The sequence below is a fragment of the Manis pentadactyla genome, chromosome 1, assembly GCF_030020395.1.
Source record: "Manis pentadactyla isolate mManPen7 chromosome 1, mManPen7.hap1, whole genome shotgun sequence".
In the NCBI taxonomy this organism is placed as follows: domain Eukaryota; kingdom Metazoa; phylum Chordata; class Mammalia; order Pholidota; family Manidae; genus Manis; species Manis pentadactyla.
Window position 1 is genome coordinate 159,154,338 of NC_080019.1, and position 16,081 is coordinate 159,170,418.

Consider the following 16,081-nt stretch of genomic DNA (forward strand, 5'->3'; position numbering starts at 1 on the left):
ACTTGGATATATCTCCCTTTTAGACTTGTGTTGTCAATCCACTTAATGGCCTAGCAAAGAGGAGGAAGCATAGTTTGTAATTTATGGAAATTCCTTGTGGAGAAAAGTGGGAGAAAGGTTAGAGAATTAAATAGGTGTAAAATGTAAAGATATTCCTAACACCAAATACTGTCATTAAAACCAAAAGCACCTGTGAATCCAGAAATATAAAATAATGTTTATCTCTGCCCTTACTTGCATATCCTGGATGTCTGGCTGATGGCACTTTGTAGCAGAATCATTAGGAAATTATAGTTATCTGTAAGCGTGCTGGGAAAACTGAGGTGCAAAAGTTTTTGGAAACCAAACATTTGACAGAGTCCTCATACTGATTTTATTTTCTGCATTGTTAACTCTGTTAAAATTCTGAAATTTTTCATCACACTAACTGAAGAGAAAAAGAAAAAAATTAAAATTGATCTTTTGAGGTATCCTTGAGTGTACTGTTTGGAGCTCATGTTCTGCATTTGTTAGCTGATACCCATTTTTACCTTTCTTCCTTGGTGACTCAATATGTTGTGTAATTCAGAAGGATTACGATGCTTAGCCTTGGTTTTTGTTTCCCTAAATTACAGTTAGACAATTAACATGATCTAAACTTTGTTCTTCACTCTTAAGGGAGAAAAAGTGTTTAGTTTTGGAAAGAACAACAGTACTTTGCTTAGTAGGTCCTATTAATAAAATAGGAAGGCCCTTTGAAAGAATGAGCTCATCACGTAAAAAGCTTTTTTTATTTTAGTGATTTATATTTTTTCTAACTTTGTATTTAAAAAAAACCTTCAAATCTTTAGAAGCACTGCAAAAATAGTAAAAGTGAACACCCATATATCTTTAACTTAGATTCACCATTGTTGAAATTTTGCAATATTTGCTCCTTCTTTCTCTGTATTTGTATGAGTGTGTCTGTATAATTTGTTCCCCAGACCATTTGAGAGTAGCAGCCCTCATGGCACTGCAGCCTGTGAGTACTCATCTAGGAACAGGGACTTTCTCCAGCATGTAACAATAATACAGTTATCACAACTGAGATGCTTATCATTGATTCAGTACTACTAAGATGCAGTCCATATTCAGGTTTCTCCAGTTGTCCCAAAAAATGTCCTTTATAGCTATCTTTTTTTAACTCATCTAATTTATGATCACATACAGTGTGTTTAGTTATCTCTCTAATCTCCTTTAATCCAGAAGAGGTTTCTAGTTTATTTTGTTTTTTACAACATTGAGAATTTTGATTCCACTGTTGTGTAGGATGTCCCTTATTTTGGATTTGCTGCTTTATTGTTTCTGCATCACTAGTTGAAGTTAAGCATTTTTACACGAAAATTACAGAGTTGAACTTTTCTTTTTTCTCTTACCTTAAAGCTCTCTCCTGAAAGCAGTTTACATGTGCTCTTTTGAAAGTCATTCCTCTCTTAGAATTGTTTTCTGAGAGAGCCCCCTGTATATCCTTCCTTGTTTTTGCCTCCCTTATTAGAATGTCAGTTCCATGAAGGAAGGGATGCTCTGTGTTTTGTTTGCTATTATATCCCTGGTATGGAGGACAATGCCTGGCACATAGTAGGAATTTGAAAATAAATCTCTTTTGGATTGATTTTTGATGAAACAAAATATCATGACTGTAAGTTCCCAAAGTGAGTTTGGAGAGTTAGCATTTTATTTTTTTCTTTGTTTTTTGTCTAAGTGCAAGAGGCCTAATTATTGTGACCCACTTTCTGGAATAGTAACACTGAGTTGCCTGGATGCCACACTCCCCCACTTTTCCATGTAGCCCACTACCGAATATTTTCTGAGCCCAGGTTGTATAGTCCAATGCCTGTGCTAAGTGCCGAAGGCAAAACTGTGAATGAGACAGTCTGTGCTCTCAAGGAATCCATGTTTAGTAAGGGGGAACAGACTCTCAGAGCCCTTGTAATGATGAACAAAGTACTGCCTGAGCACATGTCTGTGGACATGTGTCCCCAGGAGGACTCATCTCTGTTTGGGGCAAGGCCTAAGGAATCTTGATGTGAGACTTTGTGCCGCATAGACTTGCAGCCTGAAAACCAGGTAGTGACAAAATTGACACTCTCAGCATTTCTGAGCCATTCTCTGAGTCCAAGCAGGGAGAGGCGGGCAGAGGTCTGTCTCAGACAGTGGCCATACTGGTTCTCGGAACCCCCTTAACATATGACCGTTTGAGCTCTCAAGCTGATGTATCATGTAATCTGATAGAGATTCAGTTCTGGAAGAAGGGTTCTAGAGGGAGAGGCTTGCTGTCTGGAGGCCTGGAGAGTGAATTCAACCAAGGGTAGGTCAGGGAGAAATAAAATCCTCAAGGCACCAGGGACAGGAGCTTCAAGTCCGCTGCCTTTTTCCCTTCCCCTCCTCGTTCAGAAGAGCAGGTTTTCCACTCTGGCCAGTCCAGGAGCCTTAACAACCTCTTCAAACCAGAATCTGTCATTTTGGAATTTGCACTCTCAGGGCTAAGCAGTGAAAAGATTAAGAACATAATTCTTATTCAGTGTCCTTATCCATATAACCTGCTTGTTATAAGAGACCTAGTTTATTAATTAATTGTGTTGATTAAATTTATAACAATGTTTCATCTTAATAAGGTTCTGTGAAATCATTTCTGCTTTTTATTTGCAAATAAAGATACATTGGAAAATAAATGTTCCTGATTCTAAGCTTATATTCTTTTTATTCCTCTTAAAGTGGTGTCAATATCAAAGTGCCAATCAACTCAAGTGGACCCGATTGGGTAACTGTGATTCCTGGGAGAACAAAAGGTAAAAAAGGAGTGGGCTTGATGATTTTTTTTTCTTGTTAAGTAGCTTGAGACTCTGTATTTCAAAAGCTCTTTTTTTCCCCTTTAATTGCCATGCTTACTTCTGGGTATAGTTGAAAATATTGAAAGAACTTTTTGATTAAAATAAATCAGGCCTCATGTACATAATCTTGGGTTTTGCTGTTTACATTCATGTAAAAGTTGTCTTTTTCTCGCACTCGCCTGTTTGGCTCCTCAGCCTTCAGTGCTATGCTGTCCTGTATGGTAGCTACTAGCCATATGTGGCTATTTTTAAATTAATTACAATAAAAAATTCAATTCTTCAGTTACACATGCTTAATAACCACATGTGGTTAGAAATTCAAATCCAAATTCAAATTCAAACCAGTCATTTTGGAATTTGCACTCTCAGGGCTAAGCACTCTTGGATCTCATCTCAGACTACCGAACCAGAAACTGGAGGGTAGGACCCAGCAATCCTTGTTTTAACAAATGTATGTGGTTCTGATCCATTGGTATAGGATATTATTAAAAGTAAAAGAATGAAATTCAGCAGAGTAAGTGTATACATTATGTTTTTGCAGGGTAGATGTAATTAGCTATTGTGACTCTTAGAAAAGAAAAACATTATTGAGGATGCTTATGCCAATATCTGGCAAGGTCCTTTTAGCTGTTGAAAGGCTACATATAATATCACACATAGCTGATACCATAAACACTCATGCCACAGGGACTTGGCATATACTACAGACAAAGCCATCAGGTTTGGTATTAGCCATGTGTTCCTTGTGTGAGTGGGGAGAGAAACAAAGGACAAGGAAGGCCTGTCCTCGGTACCTGCTGCTTTATTGCCAGGCAGAAATGCAAACCGAGTGTAACCAGATCTCTCCATTTTTTTCATGAAAAAAATCAGAAGTCTTAATTTTTAAATTTGATACCTCTATATTTCAAAACATTGGCATCCAATTAAGAACTTAAAAAATATTGTTTGGGCTGAATAAAATCTGTCTGTGGCCCAGGTGCAGCCAGGACACTGCTTGTCTGCATCTCTAGTCTCCACTACTATGTGCCACAAGAAAGCCCAGTCTTTTCCAAATGAAAATCTGTATGTAGTTTACTTGAACCAAGTGAGTTACTAGTTTTAGGGGATTCAAATATGATACATGATTAGCGTATATATTTAGCTTCTATCTGCCTGGACCCCAAACCCTATGGCTGAGATGTTGGTAGACACAATACCCCTGTTAACAGCGCACCCCTCGCCCTCTCACACCCCACACCTCAGGGACCACATCTATCCTTCTCCCCTGTACCTTAGGCAGTTGTGATGTCGCCGGGAGTCCAGTGGGATGGCTGGTGGGAGGAGCTTTAGGTGGTTTTCCTGCACCTGGCAGATCTTGGAGTGCAGCCAGGAAGTCGTTGTGTGTTTGTGATAGTTTGGTTCGATTCTGTTTAGAGAGAGGACAGGTTCAGTAACTGGTGAGGCTTTTGATGGATTTTTAGAGGAAGAAAGGAACCATGAATCAGTAGAAGCAGAATACTTGGCTTTGAGGAAACTATCTCAGAGCAGGCACGTAACTAGAAAGAAAAGAGAAAGGGCAATTGCTTTAAATAACTTGAAGCCCTGCTTGGCAGAACTTTACTGAAGTTCACTCTCATGACCAGCAGGGGGCACTCAAAGACCCTCCACGAAAGGTTAATCTCCTTCCTTCCTCCTCCTCCATCTTCCCTTCCTTCTTTTGGTCCTTTCTTCCTCTTTTTAACATTTAGTTTTGTTTTGTTTTCAGATAATTTTAGACTTATTAAATAAGAGTTGCAGAAATAGTTCCTGTATAGCCTTCGCCCAGCTTCCCCTTATGCTAATGTCTTACATAACCACAGAACCCTTATCAACACTAAGACTTTAACATCAGTATAATTTATTAGCTAAATTATAGAGTTTATATGGAGTTCATCAGTCTTCCCACTGATGTCCTCTTTCTTCCAGAATCGATGCAGGGTCCTAAATTGCATTTAGTCCCATGTTTCCTTTGTCTTCCCTCTGTGACAATTCCTCAGTCTTTCATTATCTCCCATGACCGTGGCACTTTTGAAGAGCACTGGTCAGATATTTTTAAGAATGTCTCAAATTTGGGTTTGTCCAGTGTTTTCTTGTGATTTAAATGAGTTCATGCATTTTTGGAAAAATAGCCCAGAAATGATGTGTCCTTTTAAGGGGTGTATATGATGTCAGGATATACTGCTAAAAATGATGTTAACATTGATCAGTTGATTAAAGTGGTGTCTGCCGGGATTCTCCACTGCGAACTTATGTTATTTTTACCTTTGTAGTTCTCAGTATTCTGGGAAGTTAACTTTAAGACTGTGGTAGGCTGAATAATGGCCCTCAAAGATATCCAGACTCTAATCCCTCAAATTTGTGAATGTTCGGTTATGTGACAGAAGAAACTTTGCATATATGATTAAGTTAAGGGTCCTGATGAAGAGAGATTATCCTGATTATCTGAGTGGGCCCCAAATACAATCACGAGTATCCTTTTTAGAGGGAGGCAGAGAGAGATTTCATAGAGAAGACAGAAGACAGTGTGAGGATGGAAGCTGAGAGATTTGAAGGTGTCATGCTGCTGGGTTTAAAAAAGGAGAAAGAGGCTGTGAGCCAAAGAATACAGCTCTTGTACAGGCACAGAAACAGATTCTTCCCTAGATCCTCCAGAGAGAATACGACCCTGACAACACCTTGGTTTTAGTCAAGTGACACTGATTTTAGGCTTCTGGCCTCCAGAACCATAAGAGGATAATTTTGGGTTGTTTTAAGCCATTAAATGTGTCGTATCTTGTTACGGCAGCCACAGGAAGCTGGACAGAGACCTTGTAAGCCTTCTGCCCCTGCTCACTCTTTCACCCATGGACCTGAGCATCCTCAGTAGGCCTGGCCTGCAGCAGTTAGTTCTGTGGTGCTCTAATGGTCACTTTCTGTATCTCTCATTCTTAAGACAATTAAGTAATTGGTATTTTTCTGTAAGGAAGAGTTGTCTGTTCTTTTCCATTTATTTAATTGCATCAGTATAGATTCAATTGCTTATTTAATTCTTTGGGTTATTATCCGAGTCAATCATTATTTATTTTGCTGTAAATTGCTCTAGTTTTGGTAATTGGGGACTTTTTCACTTTAACTCCTATGCCCTTAGGCATGCTCTCATCCTTTTTTTTTTTTTTTTTTTTTAGCACTTCCTTACTTTCTGGCACCACAAAATTTTACAAGCCCATCTTGTACTTTGCCCAGCCTTGGAAGATTTCATAGTCTTTCCACTTTTATTATTTTACTTATGGATCCCATATTTTGAAGGTTTTGCCCCTATGAAATTTTAGTTTTTTATATATTGGTTAATTGATTTTCCTACAAGGTAACATTATTCTAAGATGCATATTTAGAGTCAGATGAATTGGCACATAATACACAAATGATTGCCGTGACAGTGTCTCATTTTTCTAATCACCCTCTTATCTAGAATTTAGGTGCTGGCTTATAAATGAGATTGCCAGCGCTACCCCCATGCATGGGTATAATGTCAGTCAAAAGCAAAGAAATACAACTTTTAATTAGACTAGACTACCTTACCAAGTACAAGTGTCTGGTTTCTGACAGGCTTTGCTAGTGGCAGAATTACTGCTGACTTTCCTTAATACCTGTACTGTGGTCTGCAGACTATCATAGCCTATCGGCTCAGGGACCTTGATGGCTTCTAGCTTCTAACCTCATCAACAACTAAATTAGAGATAACATATATTTTTGAGATTATTGAGAATTTAGGTTAAGACTAGGTCTAATAGCAATAGAATAAACACTAACATCTTTGCAGCTCTTTATATTTTTATCGAGATACATCTTATATTCAAAAGAGCATACAGATCATAGTAAATACAGTGGAGTTTTACACGTGTATGTATCTTTGTAATTGTACGGTGAATTCTAACATGACTCGCAGTGATCCATGCCCTTAGGTAATCCCCTCTCCCTTGAGTGTAGGAGGACCTGTAAATGTGATGGGTTATCATTCCCATGATTTGATTATGTTATATGACAAAGTTGACTGTAAAAAAAGAGAGCTTATCCTGGTCTAATTGGATAAGCCCTTAACAAGGACCAGATTCTTCCTGAAGAAAGAGATTCAAAGTGAGAAAGATTCTATATGAAGAAGATTCTTCTTTGCTGGCTTTAACGATGGAGGAGGCCACATGGCAAGGAATGTAGGTGGCTTGTAGGAGCTGAAGGGCATTCCCTGGCTGACAACCATTAGGGAAATAAGAAAGTCTGTCTTATAACCACAAACTGAATTTGGCCAATAACTTGAATGAGCTTGGAAGCAGATCCTCCTCCATCTTCAGAAAGGAACGCAGCCCTGCTGACACCCTGAGCAGAGAACCCAGTATATTGTGCCCTGGACTCTGGACTTACAGAACTGTGGGATGGTAAATGTCCCTTGTTTTTAAGCCACTAAGTTTGTGGTGATTTGTTACACAGTAATAGAAAGCAAATAGAAAAATAATAGAAAATCAATAAAGTAACCACCCAGGTGAAGATACAGAATGCTTGTAACATACAGATTTCTAGCACTCTAGGGTAGCCCTTTACCATTAAAAATGTGTTTTTACACTATTACAGTATTGACTTTTTCACAGTCACCCTTCAAAATAACTAGAAATCTACTTATTTATAGAGAATGAAACCAAGGTTTAGATACTTATTTATTCAGTCTTCATTTTGACACCTGCTCTGTGCTTGGTGGCTGGAATAGACTGAGGAGACAGGTAGTAAGGTGAAAGTGTAAATGTTGGTTTCATACTGGAGAGGTGGAGTCAGACATACACCAGGCCCACTGACTCTGTCCAGGGCCGTTCTGTGGTCCCTTAACATGCTCGGGAGGTGTGGCTGAGGTGGTGATGTTTTGGTTTCTCTGCTGTAGTGGAATTTATCAACCCTCTACTATCTCAGTGCATCCAAATGATAGAGTGAATGATGAATACTGTTGTATAGTGAAAACTAAACTAGTGCCTTTATGGGTGAGACCTCTATCTGATGTTGAATTCTAAAAAATGGAAAAGGAGAGATGCTATCACAACAAATGGGACACATTGGTATAAGCATAACTGTTTTCTAGTTGTTGGAAAAAATACTTTAATACAGAATACATTTTATATGGTTAACATATAAAACCAAAGGGCTCACATCCTACATATAAAATCTAACCCACTGAATAATTTGGGGAAAGGACACCCATTCCCACAACTGTATCAATAATGATGTATGTCTTTATAAACCATACTGCTTCTACTACTACCTGTCCATACAGCTCTGCCTGAGAAACCGCAACAAGTCACTCTGTGGCTAAGCTTTTAGGGGACTAAAATACTAAAAAAAATAAATTCCCAAAGTTTTCTAGGGGGAATTCAAAGGTAAACTCAAACTGAAGCCCCATAGTTACTGTGTAGTTGGGACCTTCTCATGTGCCCAGCCCTTGACGTGGTGTGCCTAAGCAGCTCCACACACACTGTCCTCATTCCTTAGCTCCCTGAGATGGTACTCAGCCATTCCTGGGCCCATTGTGTTTCCTGATGTAAGGAATTGACTCTTTCTTCTCTGTCTGGTCTTATTTTTCCTCTCATGAACTTTGCACTCCCCTTTGGCCTGCCTTTTACTGTTCTTAATCCTACAAATAATTCCATGCCATAAAATTAACGGACATGTGTGCACATATGCACATGCCACACACACCTCCCATCCTTAATTCACATTGTAGCCCTCTTACCAAGCTTTTTCTAGACAGTTTTGGAAAATTTATTTATCTTCTGTTTTCTCTCTCATTTTGTCCCACTTGTGGCCCATATAGCTCTCATTATGGCTACTGAATGACATGGGATGATACCCTTTGGAGGAAAATGTAAGCCTTGAGCTTTAAAGAGAAGCCAAGACCTTTTAGAGCAGTAGTGACCTTACTCGCAAATAATCAAATATATCCCTTCTGATTTTGCATAAAGAACTTTTCTGCCCTTACTGCCACCTCTGAGTAAACTCCTTCCTTCATCATCAGTGTTCAAGATAGCTATAAAACCGAGTAAGAAATCATTTTTAAATTATTTTTATTCTGCACGTATAGTACATTAGGGATTGTATTATTGGTATAAGAGGCTTTCATATCTCAATTACCATATGTGAAAATGTATTCTGAGTTTCAGGAACTGCTCACTTTTTCAACAACTTCAGAGTACTTAAGATGGTAATAAAATAGGAAATATTTTTGTTGCAGCTGACCATAAGAGGGCAATGTAGGCACATGATCTCATTTCACTGTATGTCCTGTCATCTGGTGCTCCGTGTGTAAGCGGTGTTAGGTTCAGTGATTGATTTGCTCTGCTAGACTCAACTCTGGGAGTTAAGATAATTAACATTTGAATGGAAATGGCAGTTGTTTCCTGTCTGATGTACACTTTTCTTTATAACATGTATTTGACACACAGTAGCCAAGTTTATGAATAAACAGTGGTAAAAATGTAACTTTAATATCACTTGTAATTCCCTTCATAGCATGTTTTCCTTGGGCCATGGGGGGTCTGCTCTGGAGCTCCGGCCTGTGAGGCCTCAGCATGCTGACACAGCGGAGGAGTTTGGGGCAAGGTGTGGTCTATGGTAATGCCACACCTGGCGACACATTTAGACAATTTTTAAAAATTGGAATGTAGTTGATGTGCAATATCATATCGGTTTCAGATGTGCAACATCATGACCCAATGATTATATACATTACTAAATGTTCTCTGTGGTAAGCGTAGTTCTTCTCTGTTACCATACCAAGCTATTACAGTATTATTAGTTATCTTCTTCTCTATGTTGTATTTCCATTCCTGTGACTAATTTATTTTATAATTTGAAGTTTGTACCTCTTTATCCCCTTCTCCTACACATCCATCCCTCATCCCCTTCCCTGTGGTAACCAACAGTCTGTTGTCAGTATTTATGGGCCTGTTTCTTTGTTTTTCGATTCTACATGTATGTGAAATCATACAGTATTTGTCTTTTTCTTTCTGACCTATTTCGATTAGCATGATCCCCTCTAGGTTCATCCACATTTTCACAAAGATAAATTGTTTCTGAATAAGCAAAATATTTACCTTAGTCCTTATTTTTTCTTTGATAATCACATTTGACAAATACAGCTTTTAAAAATGCTTTTTGCCTTTCAGTTTAGGCCCTGAAGCTATAAAGAATTAGCAGATGCCTAAGAAAAGATTAAATAGGCACTGTCAAGTAGTGACTCTATAGCATCTCACTATGGTTGATGGACAGTGACTGCAATGAGATGTGTGGGGGGGACTTGATAATATCTAATTTCTGAAATTAAAGTTCTGACGTCTCTTCCTTAGAGACTTTAGTCTTTCCAACAACAACAAAAAATATGCACTGTCAAATGTGGCCATCTTCGAAGGGAATAAACCAAAATAATGTTGAGTAATATGGATAATATCAAGAAGTCAAATAAGCTGAAAATAGTCACACATGGACTCAAGTTTTAATTTCTGAGTCATATAAGCATTTGGATTTTGAATTGTGGTTTAACAGGTGAGACTATAGAGTTACTGGATTATGATCAGGGTTTGAACCTTTGGGTAGGTAAGGAAGTGGTATAAAGTGCAATGCTTTTTGAAGATTGTGGATTTGAATAAATGTTAGAAATAAGTAAGTGTACACCTTCGGGGAAAAAGCAAAAAAAAAAAAATGGCTGACATCTACAAACATCTGTTTTTGAGAGGTGATGTAGTACAGTGGTGTAAAACATGGGCTATGGGGTTCACCTGCTTGGATCTGGTCCTGGCTTTGCTACTTACCAGCTGTGGAGTGTAGGTCAACTTGTTTAGCTGTTCAGAATGGTAGGAATAATAATAGGACCTACCTTATAGAGTTATTGGGAGCATCATATGAGATAATACATTTAGTTGTTCAGAACAGTGTCTGATGCATAGTAAATTTGCAAGAAATATTAGCATATCTCTGTTTTGAAGCATGCAAAGTGTTGTTTCCACAGCAGCATTTCCCAAGGGAGCTGTTAGGGTGGAAAGATGTTGGCTCTCCCTCTGAAAGCTGTCCCAGCGCTTGTGTTATCATGTGTAGCTAGGCTACAACCATGAGTACACACTGCTGATGCATTTTTAATATTGTTCATTGTGTGTAAAGACCTTTTGAACCTTTTGTATTGGGAATAATTCTTAGACTGTACATTATTGGTCTGTTCTCTGTATTAAGTGGTGGCTGTTTTCAGAATTAATATTTGATTGTAAGACCTGTAGGTTAAAATTTTCCTTTTAATGGGCTGAGAAACTGTGGGCTAGTATTACTATGCACATGTAATTATGAATTTAAGTTGTTACTTTCCTCACAGACATTTGGATGAGAAACTCTTCTATTTTGGGATAAAGCTGGGACAATGATTAAAATGATTATGTCTACATATTTCCTTGGGTTTTTGCCTGCCTTTATTTTTGGCTTTGATAAAAACATGCATAATCAGAGGGAATGTTCAAAGTCCCCTTTTCCCTTTCTGCTCACCAACACCCTCACACCCATTTCAGATCTTCCCATTTTTATGCAAAGGAAACCTTTTGTAGCAAGGGGAAAGCCTGGGATTTCTTTTGAGATGTGACAGCAGGAAATGTTACCCATATGCCAGCAGGCTAACAAATGTAGGGACATGATTATGTTTCTTAGAACATTTTTCATGTATGGTTTTTTGGAGGAGAATTTCAATATATTGTATTTTTTGCTTTTCTCTTTCAGAAACTATCAACTTAGGACTATCTCAAGGCACAGGAACTTTTCCTTCTGGGTATTATTACAAAGATCAGTGGAGGCCCAGAAAGTTTAAGATACGCCAGTTTAATGACCCTGATAACATTACAGAATGCTTACAAAGAAAAATGGTATATTTATTTGGTGACTCAACAATCAGGCAATGGTTTGAATACCTTACTGCATTTGTTCCAGGTTGGTACTTTGCTTTTTGTTTCATAATTCTTTCCCACATGCATGAAATCAGCTTTGAAACAGCAGACTCACTCCACCACCTGCAGAAATGCCTCAGGTGAGGAAGCAGTTATTTCTCTGGAGGACTAGAGAGGTGTCCTAGCCCTGGAGATATGTGTGGTAGTTTCTGATCAATGGTGGGGTCATGATGTATTGATGGAAACACCAAGTTTTTGTTGAAGTTCATACCACTGATTAGCTGTGAGACCCTAGACAAGTCATTTACTTCTCAGAACTTCATTTCTCCAAGTGTGAGATGAGGCAGCTGGACAATATCACTTCACAGGTATTTTTCTCTTCTAATATTCTGGGCTGTAAAATAGAGGTGGACACTTCCAGTTGTCTCTCTCCTAGTTTTGTTTGGCCCAACTCCAAGTTTATAATAGATTTAACTGGAAGGAAGCAGCCAAACTGAGTGGGGTCCATTTTAATGCATCCATGCAGCAAAGCCATTCCTGTGGCCTCCACTGGACATTCCTTTGGTGTGATTCTGAGATGGAGCTGGCTCCTACTGGGAATCTTGGTAGGTTCCAGCATGCTTAGCTTCCTAGTTCATTGCTGAGCTCTGGGGCTGCTCTCCAGCCTCAGAATAAAACCCCACTCACTGGAGGACCATCCCTTACTTACAGTGGGCCTTTTCCTATTCCTGGAAGGGTTATGGATCAGTCATGTGAGGAGGGATGTATTCTGGACAACAGCACTAAAAACCACTTGGAGTGCTCGTGCTTTTCATAAAGCAACTTTCCATGGCTTGTTATAAGTTGTTTGTGATGTTTTCCTTTTCTCTTTCACTTATTTCTTTTATTTATTTTCAACTCGGTTTCAAACTTAACTTTTAGAAGGAAGGAAGTAGGTAAGTCCCCACAAAGCAGAAAGTTAGTTCCAGTTTGTTTTTGTTTTGCTTATTCTTATTGAAACAGTATAGCTGAGTTTAGTTGATAAAGCATAAATTAAAAATCAGGAGAAAAGAAATACTTTGTATGGCATGATGCTGGGCACAGCTTGATGCAGACCAGCCAGGGCCCTCCAGGAGTCTGTAATTGCTTGGTTCTCAGGTCCTAATGACATAGCTCCGTGTTTCCTTTCACAGTAATGATTGCATTGAGAATTTTGCTGTTTTCTGCTATACTCTTTGCAGACAAGTTTTCACTCTTGTGTTGGTGCTTGATCTTAAAAGAATGATGGCTTGAGCTTCTATTCATTTTAAGTGGGGCCACATGCTAAGTCATTATGAATTAGGTAACCTAGAAGAGGAGCCTACATGGATAAAAAAGTGATTCTTAAGAAGAATATAGGACAATTGTAGTTAGTTTGATGTTGTGTCTTTAGAATTGACTGTAAACTCCTTTAGTGCAAGGACTGACTTAGAATCTGAGCATTGATGACTGGCACTGAATAGGTAGGTGCTTAGGAAATGTTACGTGAATTGGGTTGCCAAAAGTTACTCAGTTTGTTCTCTGGAAGGCACTTACAGAAATATTTAGGGATAGGAGATAATCCTTCTTTCCTCATGGGACATACGTTAAGCGATAAATTTTGTACAGTGTTTTTTAGGAGTAATAAGGGAAAACAGTCACTGGGACCTTCAGAAGATCTCAGAGCAGCTGAATTTTGAAACACACTCAGATAAAGGGAAACAGAAGGGAATTCTAACTGTGCTGCTTTGTTATTCTTATGACAGAGGAGTTCCCTAGGACTTAACATGATTTTCCACTCATAGGATGAAACTGAAAGTCAAAAGAAACTGAGTGCTCCATTCTTTCGTTTACTGTGAAAAGAGATACTTGGTTACTATTACGTGTTTGTGAAAAAGCAGAAGTTCTAGCCTGTGTCCTGGAAGAAATAATATTTATCTGTTAGAATTATAACGTGTAAATTCCAAGTTGATATTTAGAGATTCAGTAGTCAGTGCAAACAGGAAGATTTCTTGGCCTAACAGAGGGAAATGGGTTATTTTGCTTTTGAGGTATAGCATAGGTGTAGAGTCTATTGCTGATGGTATTACTTATAATAACATGTTTGTGGAGTAATTTAAATAATAAATTTGTTAGAATAAAGGTCCATTTCAAGCCAAGGTACAGTCAGGTATTGCCTTTATATTTGTATTGTGCCTTTTTGTTGTACTTTTATTTTTAAAACTGTTCTTTGAAGCCACAAGTAAAGAATAATCAAAGTACATGAATTTGCTTTGAACATTTTTATGAGTTTGAGTTTTCTTGGTTTCAGATTTAGTGGAGTTTAACTTGGGTAGTCCCAAGAATGTGGGTCCCTTCCTTGCAGTGGACCAGAAACACAATATCCTGCTCAAATACCGCTGCCATGGTCCACCCATCCGCTTCACGACCGTCTTTAGCAGTGAGCTTCGTTACGTGGCCAATGAGCTGAATGGCATTGTGGGAGGGAAGAACACAGTGGTTGCCATAGCCGTCTGGTCTCACTTCAGCACCTTCCCCTTGGAAGTGTACATCCGGCGTCTCAGGAACATCCGGAGGGCAGTGGTCCAGCTTCTGGACCGAAGCCCGAAGACTGTGGTCGTCATCCGGACAGCCAACGTGCAGGAGCTGGGGCCCGAGGTGAGCCTTTTCAACAGCGACTGGTACAACTTTCAGCTGGACACAGTCCTTCGGAAGATGTTCTCAGGGGTCGGTGTCTATCTTGTGGATGCCTGGGAGATGACCCTGGCCCATCATCTACCCCACAAACTACATCCAGATGAAGTTATTGTGAAGAACCAGCTGGACATGTTCTTGTCTTTTGTGTGCCCCTTGGAGACCTAGCCTGCCCTGGAGAGGACTGGAGGAGTCACATTCAGTGACCTTCTCCATCACCTGCACTACAGAAGGTTTTTTGGGTGCCATTGATATGTATGCAATTTCCGAAAGTACAGGACTTTCTATTATGACTTACAAGAAGTTTAGAAAATTCAGGTTATGTTTGTATCTACCTATAGAATTTTTTCCAATTTTGACATAGCCATGGGAGGATCCTTATTAGCAGCTTCTACGCACTGTATTGCCCTTGTAACCAAAGATGCTAATGAGTATGTTTGAACTAGCTTCTCTTGGGAGGGGATATTACTGTGTCAAAAAAAGTTCTGACCTAAATGGAAGGGACAAGTTTGGTTGGGAGTGGAGTGTTTTCGCAGCTTATCTGGTAAAGGAAATTGATCACATCTGCATGAATGGCACAGTTGGGCCATCTTCAGTGGTGAGGTGAACTAAAGAGGCTTATAGTCAAGGGACTCCTGTAACACGGTGAAGACTGTTGTGTCTCAGGAGTTTCTCTTGAAACTTCTGAATTAACTGAAAAGGCTAATGTCTTGGTCAGAATTTTCTAGTGAGAATAAATACAATGTCCTGTTTTAATCTGGAAAAGAAGCAAAGGGAAAATGTGAAGGCAATATATATAAAAAATCTGTGCATTGAATTAGTATTTGCATTGGGTGATTATTTGATTCAGCTAAATTTTACATGATGACAACTTACTCACTTTTGGAGCTGGAAGGGGGAAATCTATAAGTAGAAGATTTATTTTTGTGTTCTGAACTTTGAGTGTTTTACCTATTGACTTTAATGTAAAGAATGCTATTGTTTATTATAAAGTTGCAGAAATTATTTCTATCAAGTGTTTCATTTTTGGTTGTTATTTTGAATTGTATACCAAAATTACAAGTTAACATCTCACTAGAAATTAAAGTTAGATATTGAAATCTATGATAGGTATTTTTTGGTTTGGGCATAAGGTACTTAAGGTACCTAATGCTTGGAAGTAAAAGCTGCTATTCCTACTAGCTATCTTAAAATAATTAAATTGTCAATTTGACTTGACTGTTTTTATCTTGTTAATTTTAAATGAGTTTAAGTTAACTTGGGGCCATTAACTAAATACTCTTTTCTTTTTGAGCCACAATAAATGGCCATCTAATTCATTTTAGTTATTCCTAAATGGACATGTGATGAAATTGGGGATGCTTTAGAGATGAAGACAGATGTTTAAATCATGGGGGAAAAAAATGCCCTTTTAGGAAAATGGGTCAGAGAATTTGGATTTTTAAATAAAAACAGAATGTCTAAGTTCTTCCTTTCCCAGCCTAGAGGGGCACCTTCAAGTTTATTTTTTATATATGCAGTGAGCATACATATATATAAAGAAAAAGAAAATTCTTAATTATTTTCTGGGTCTAAAGAGGGCCACATAGTTAA

General features: G+C 38.5%; 1 protein-coding gene across 8 annotated transcripts in view; it reads left to right on the plus strand.

Annotated features, from left to right (window-relative positions):
* NXPE3 (neurexophilin and PC-esterase domain family member 3) overlaps positions 1 to 15,701 on the plus strand; it is a 33,402-nt gene extending 17,701 nt beyond the window's left edge. For all 8 annotated transcript variants that reach the window (XM_036916447.2, XM_036916452.2, XM_036916449.2 and 5 more), the window contains 3 exons: positions 2,734 to 2,807; positions 11,634 to 11,840; positions 14,106 to 15,701. In XM_036916447.2, coding sequence (XP_036772342.1) covers positions 2,734 to 2,807; positions 11,634 to 11,840; positions 14,106 to 14,656 — 832 coding nt within the window. In that variant the 3' untranslated portion in view covers positions 14,657 to 15,701. The remainder of the gene's footprint in view (positions 1 to 2,733; positions 2,808 to 11,633; positions 11,841 to 14,105) is intronic.
* Positions 15,702 to 16,081: the final 380 nt, after the last annotated feature.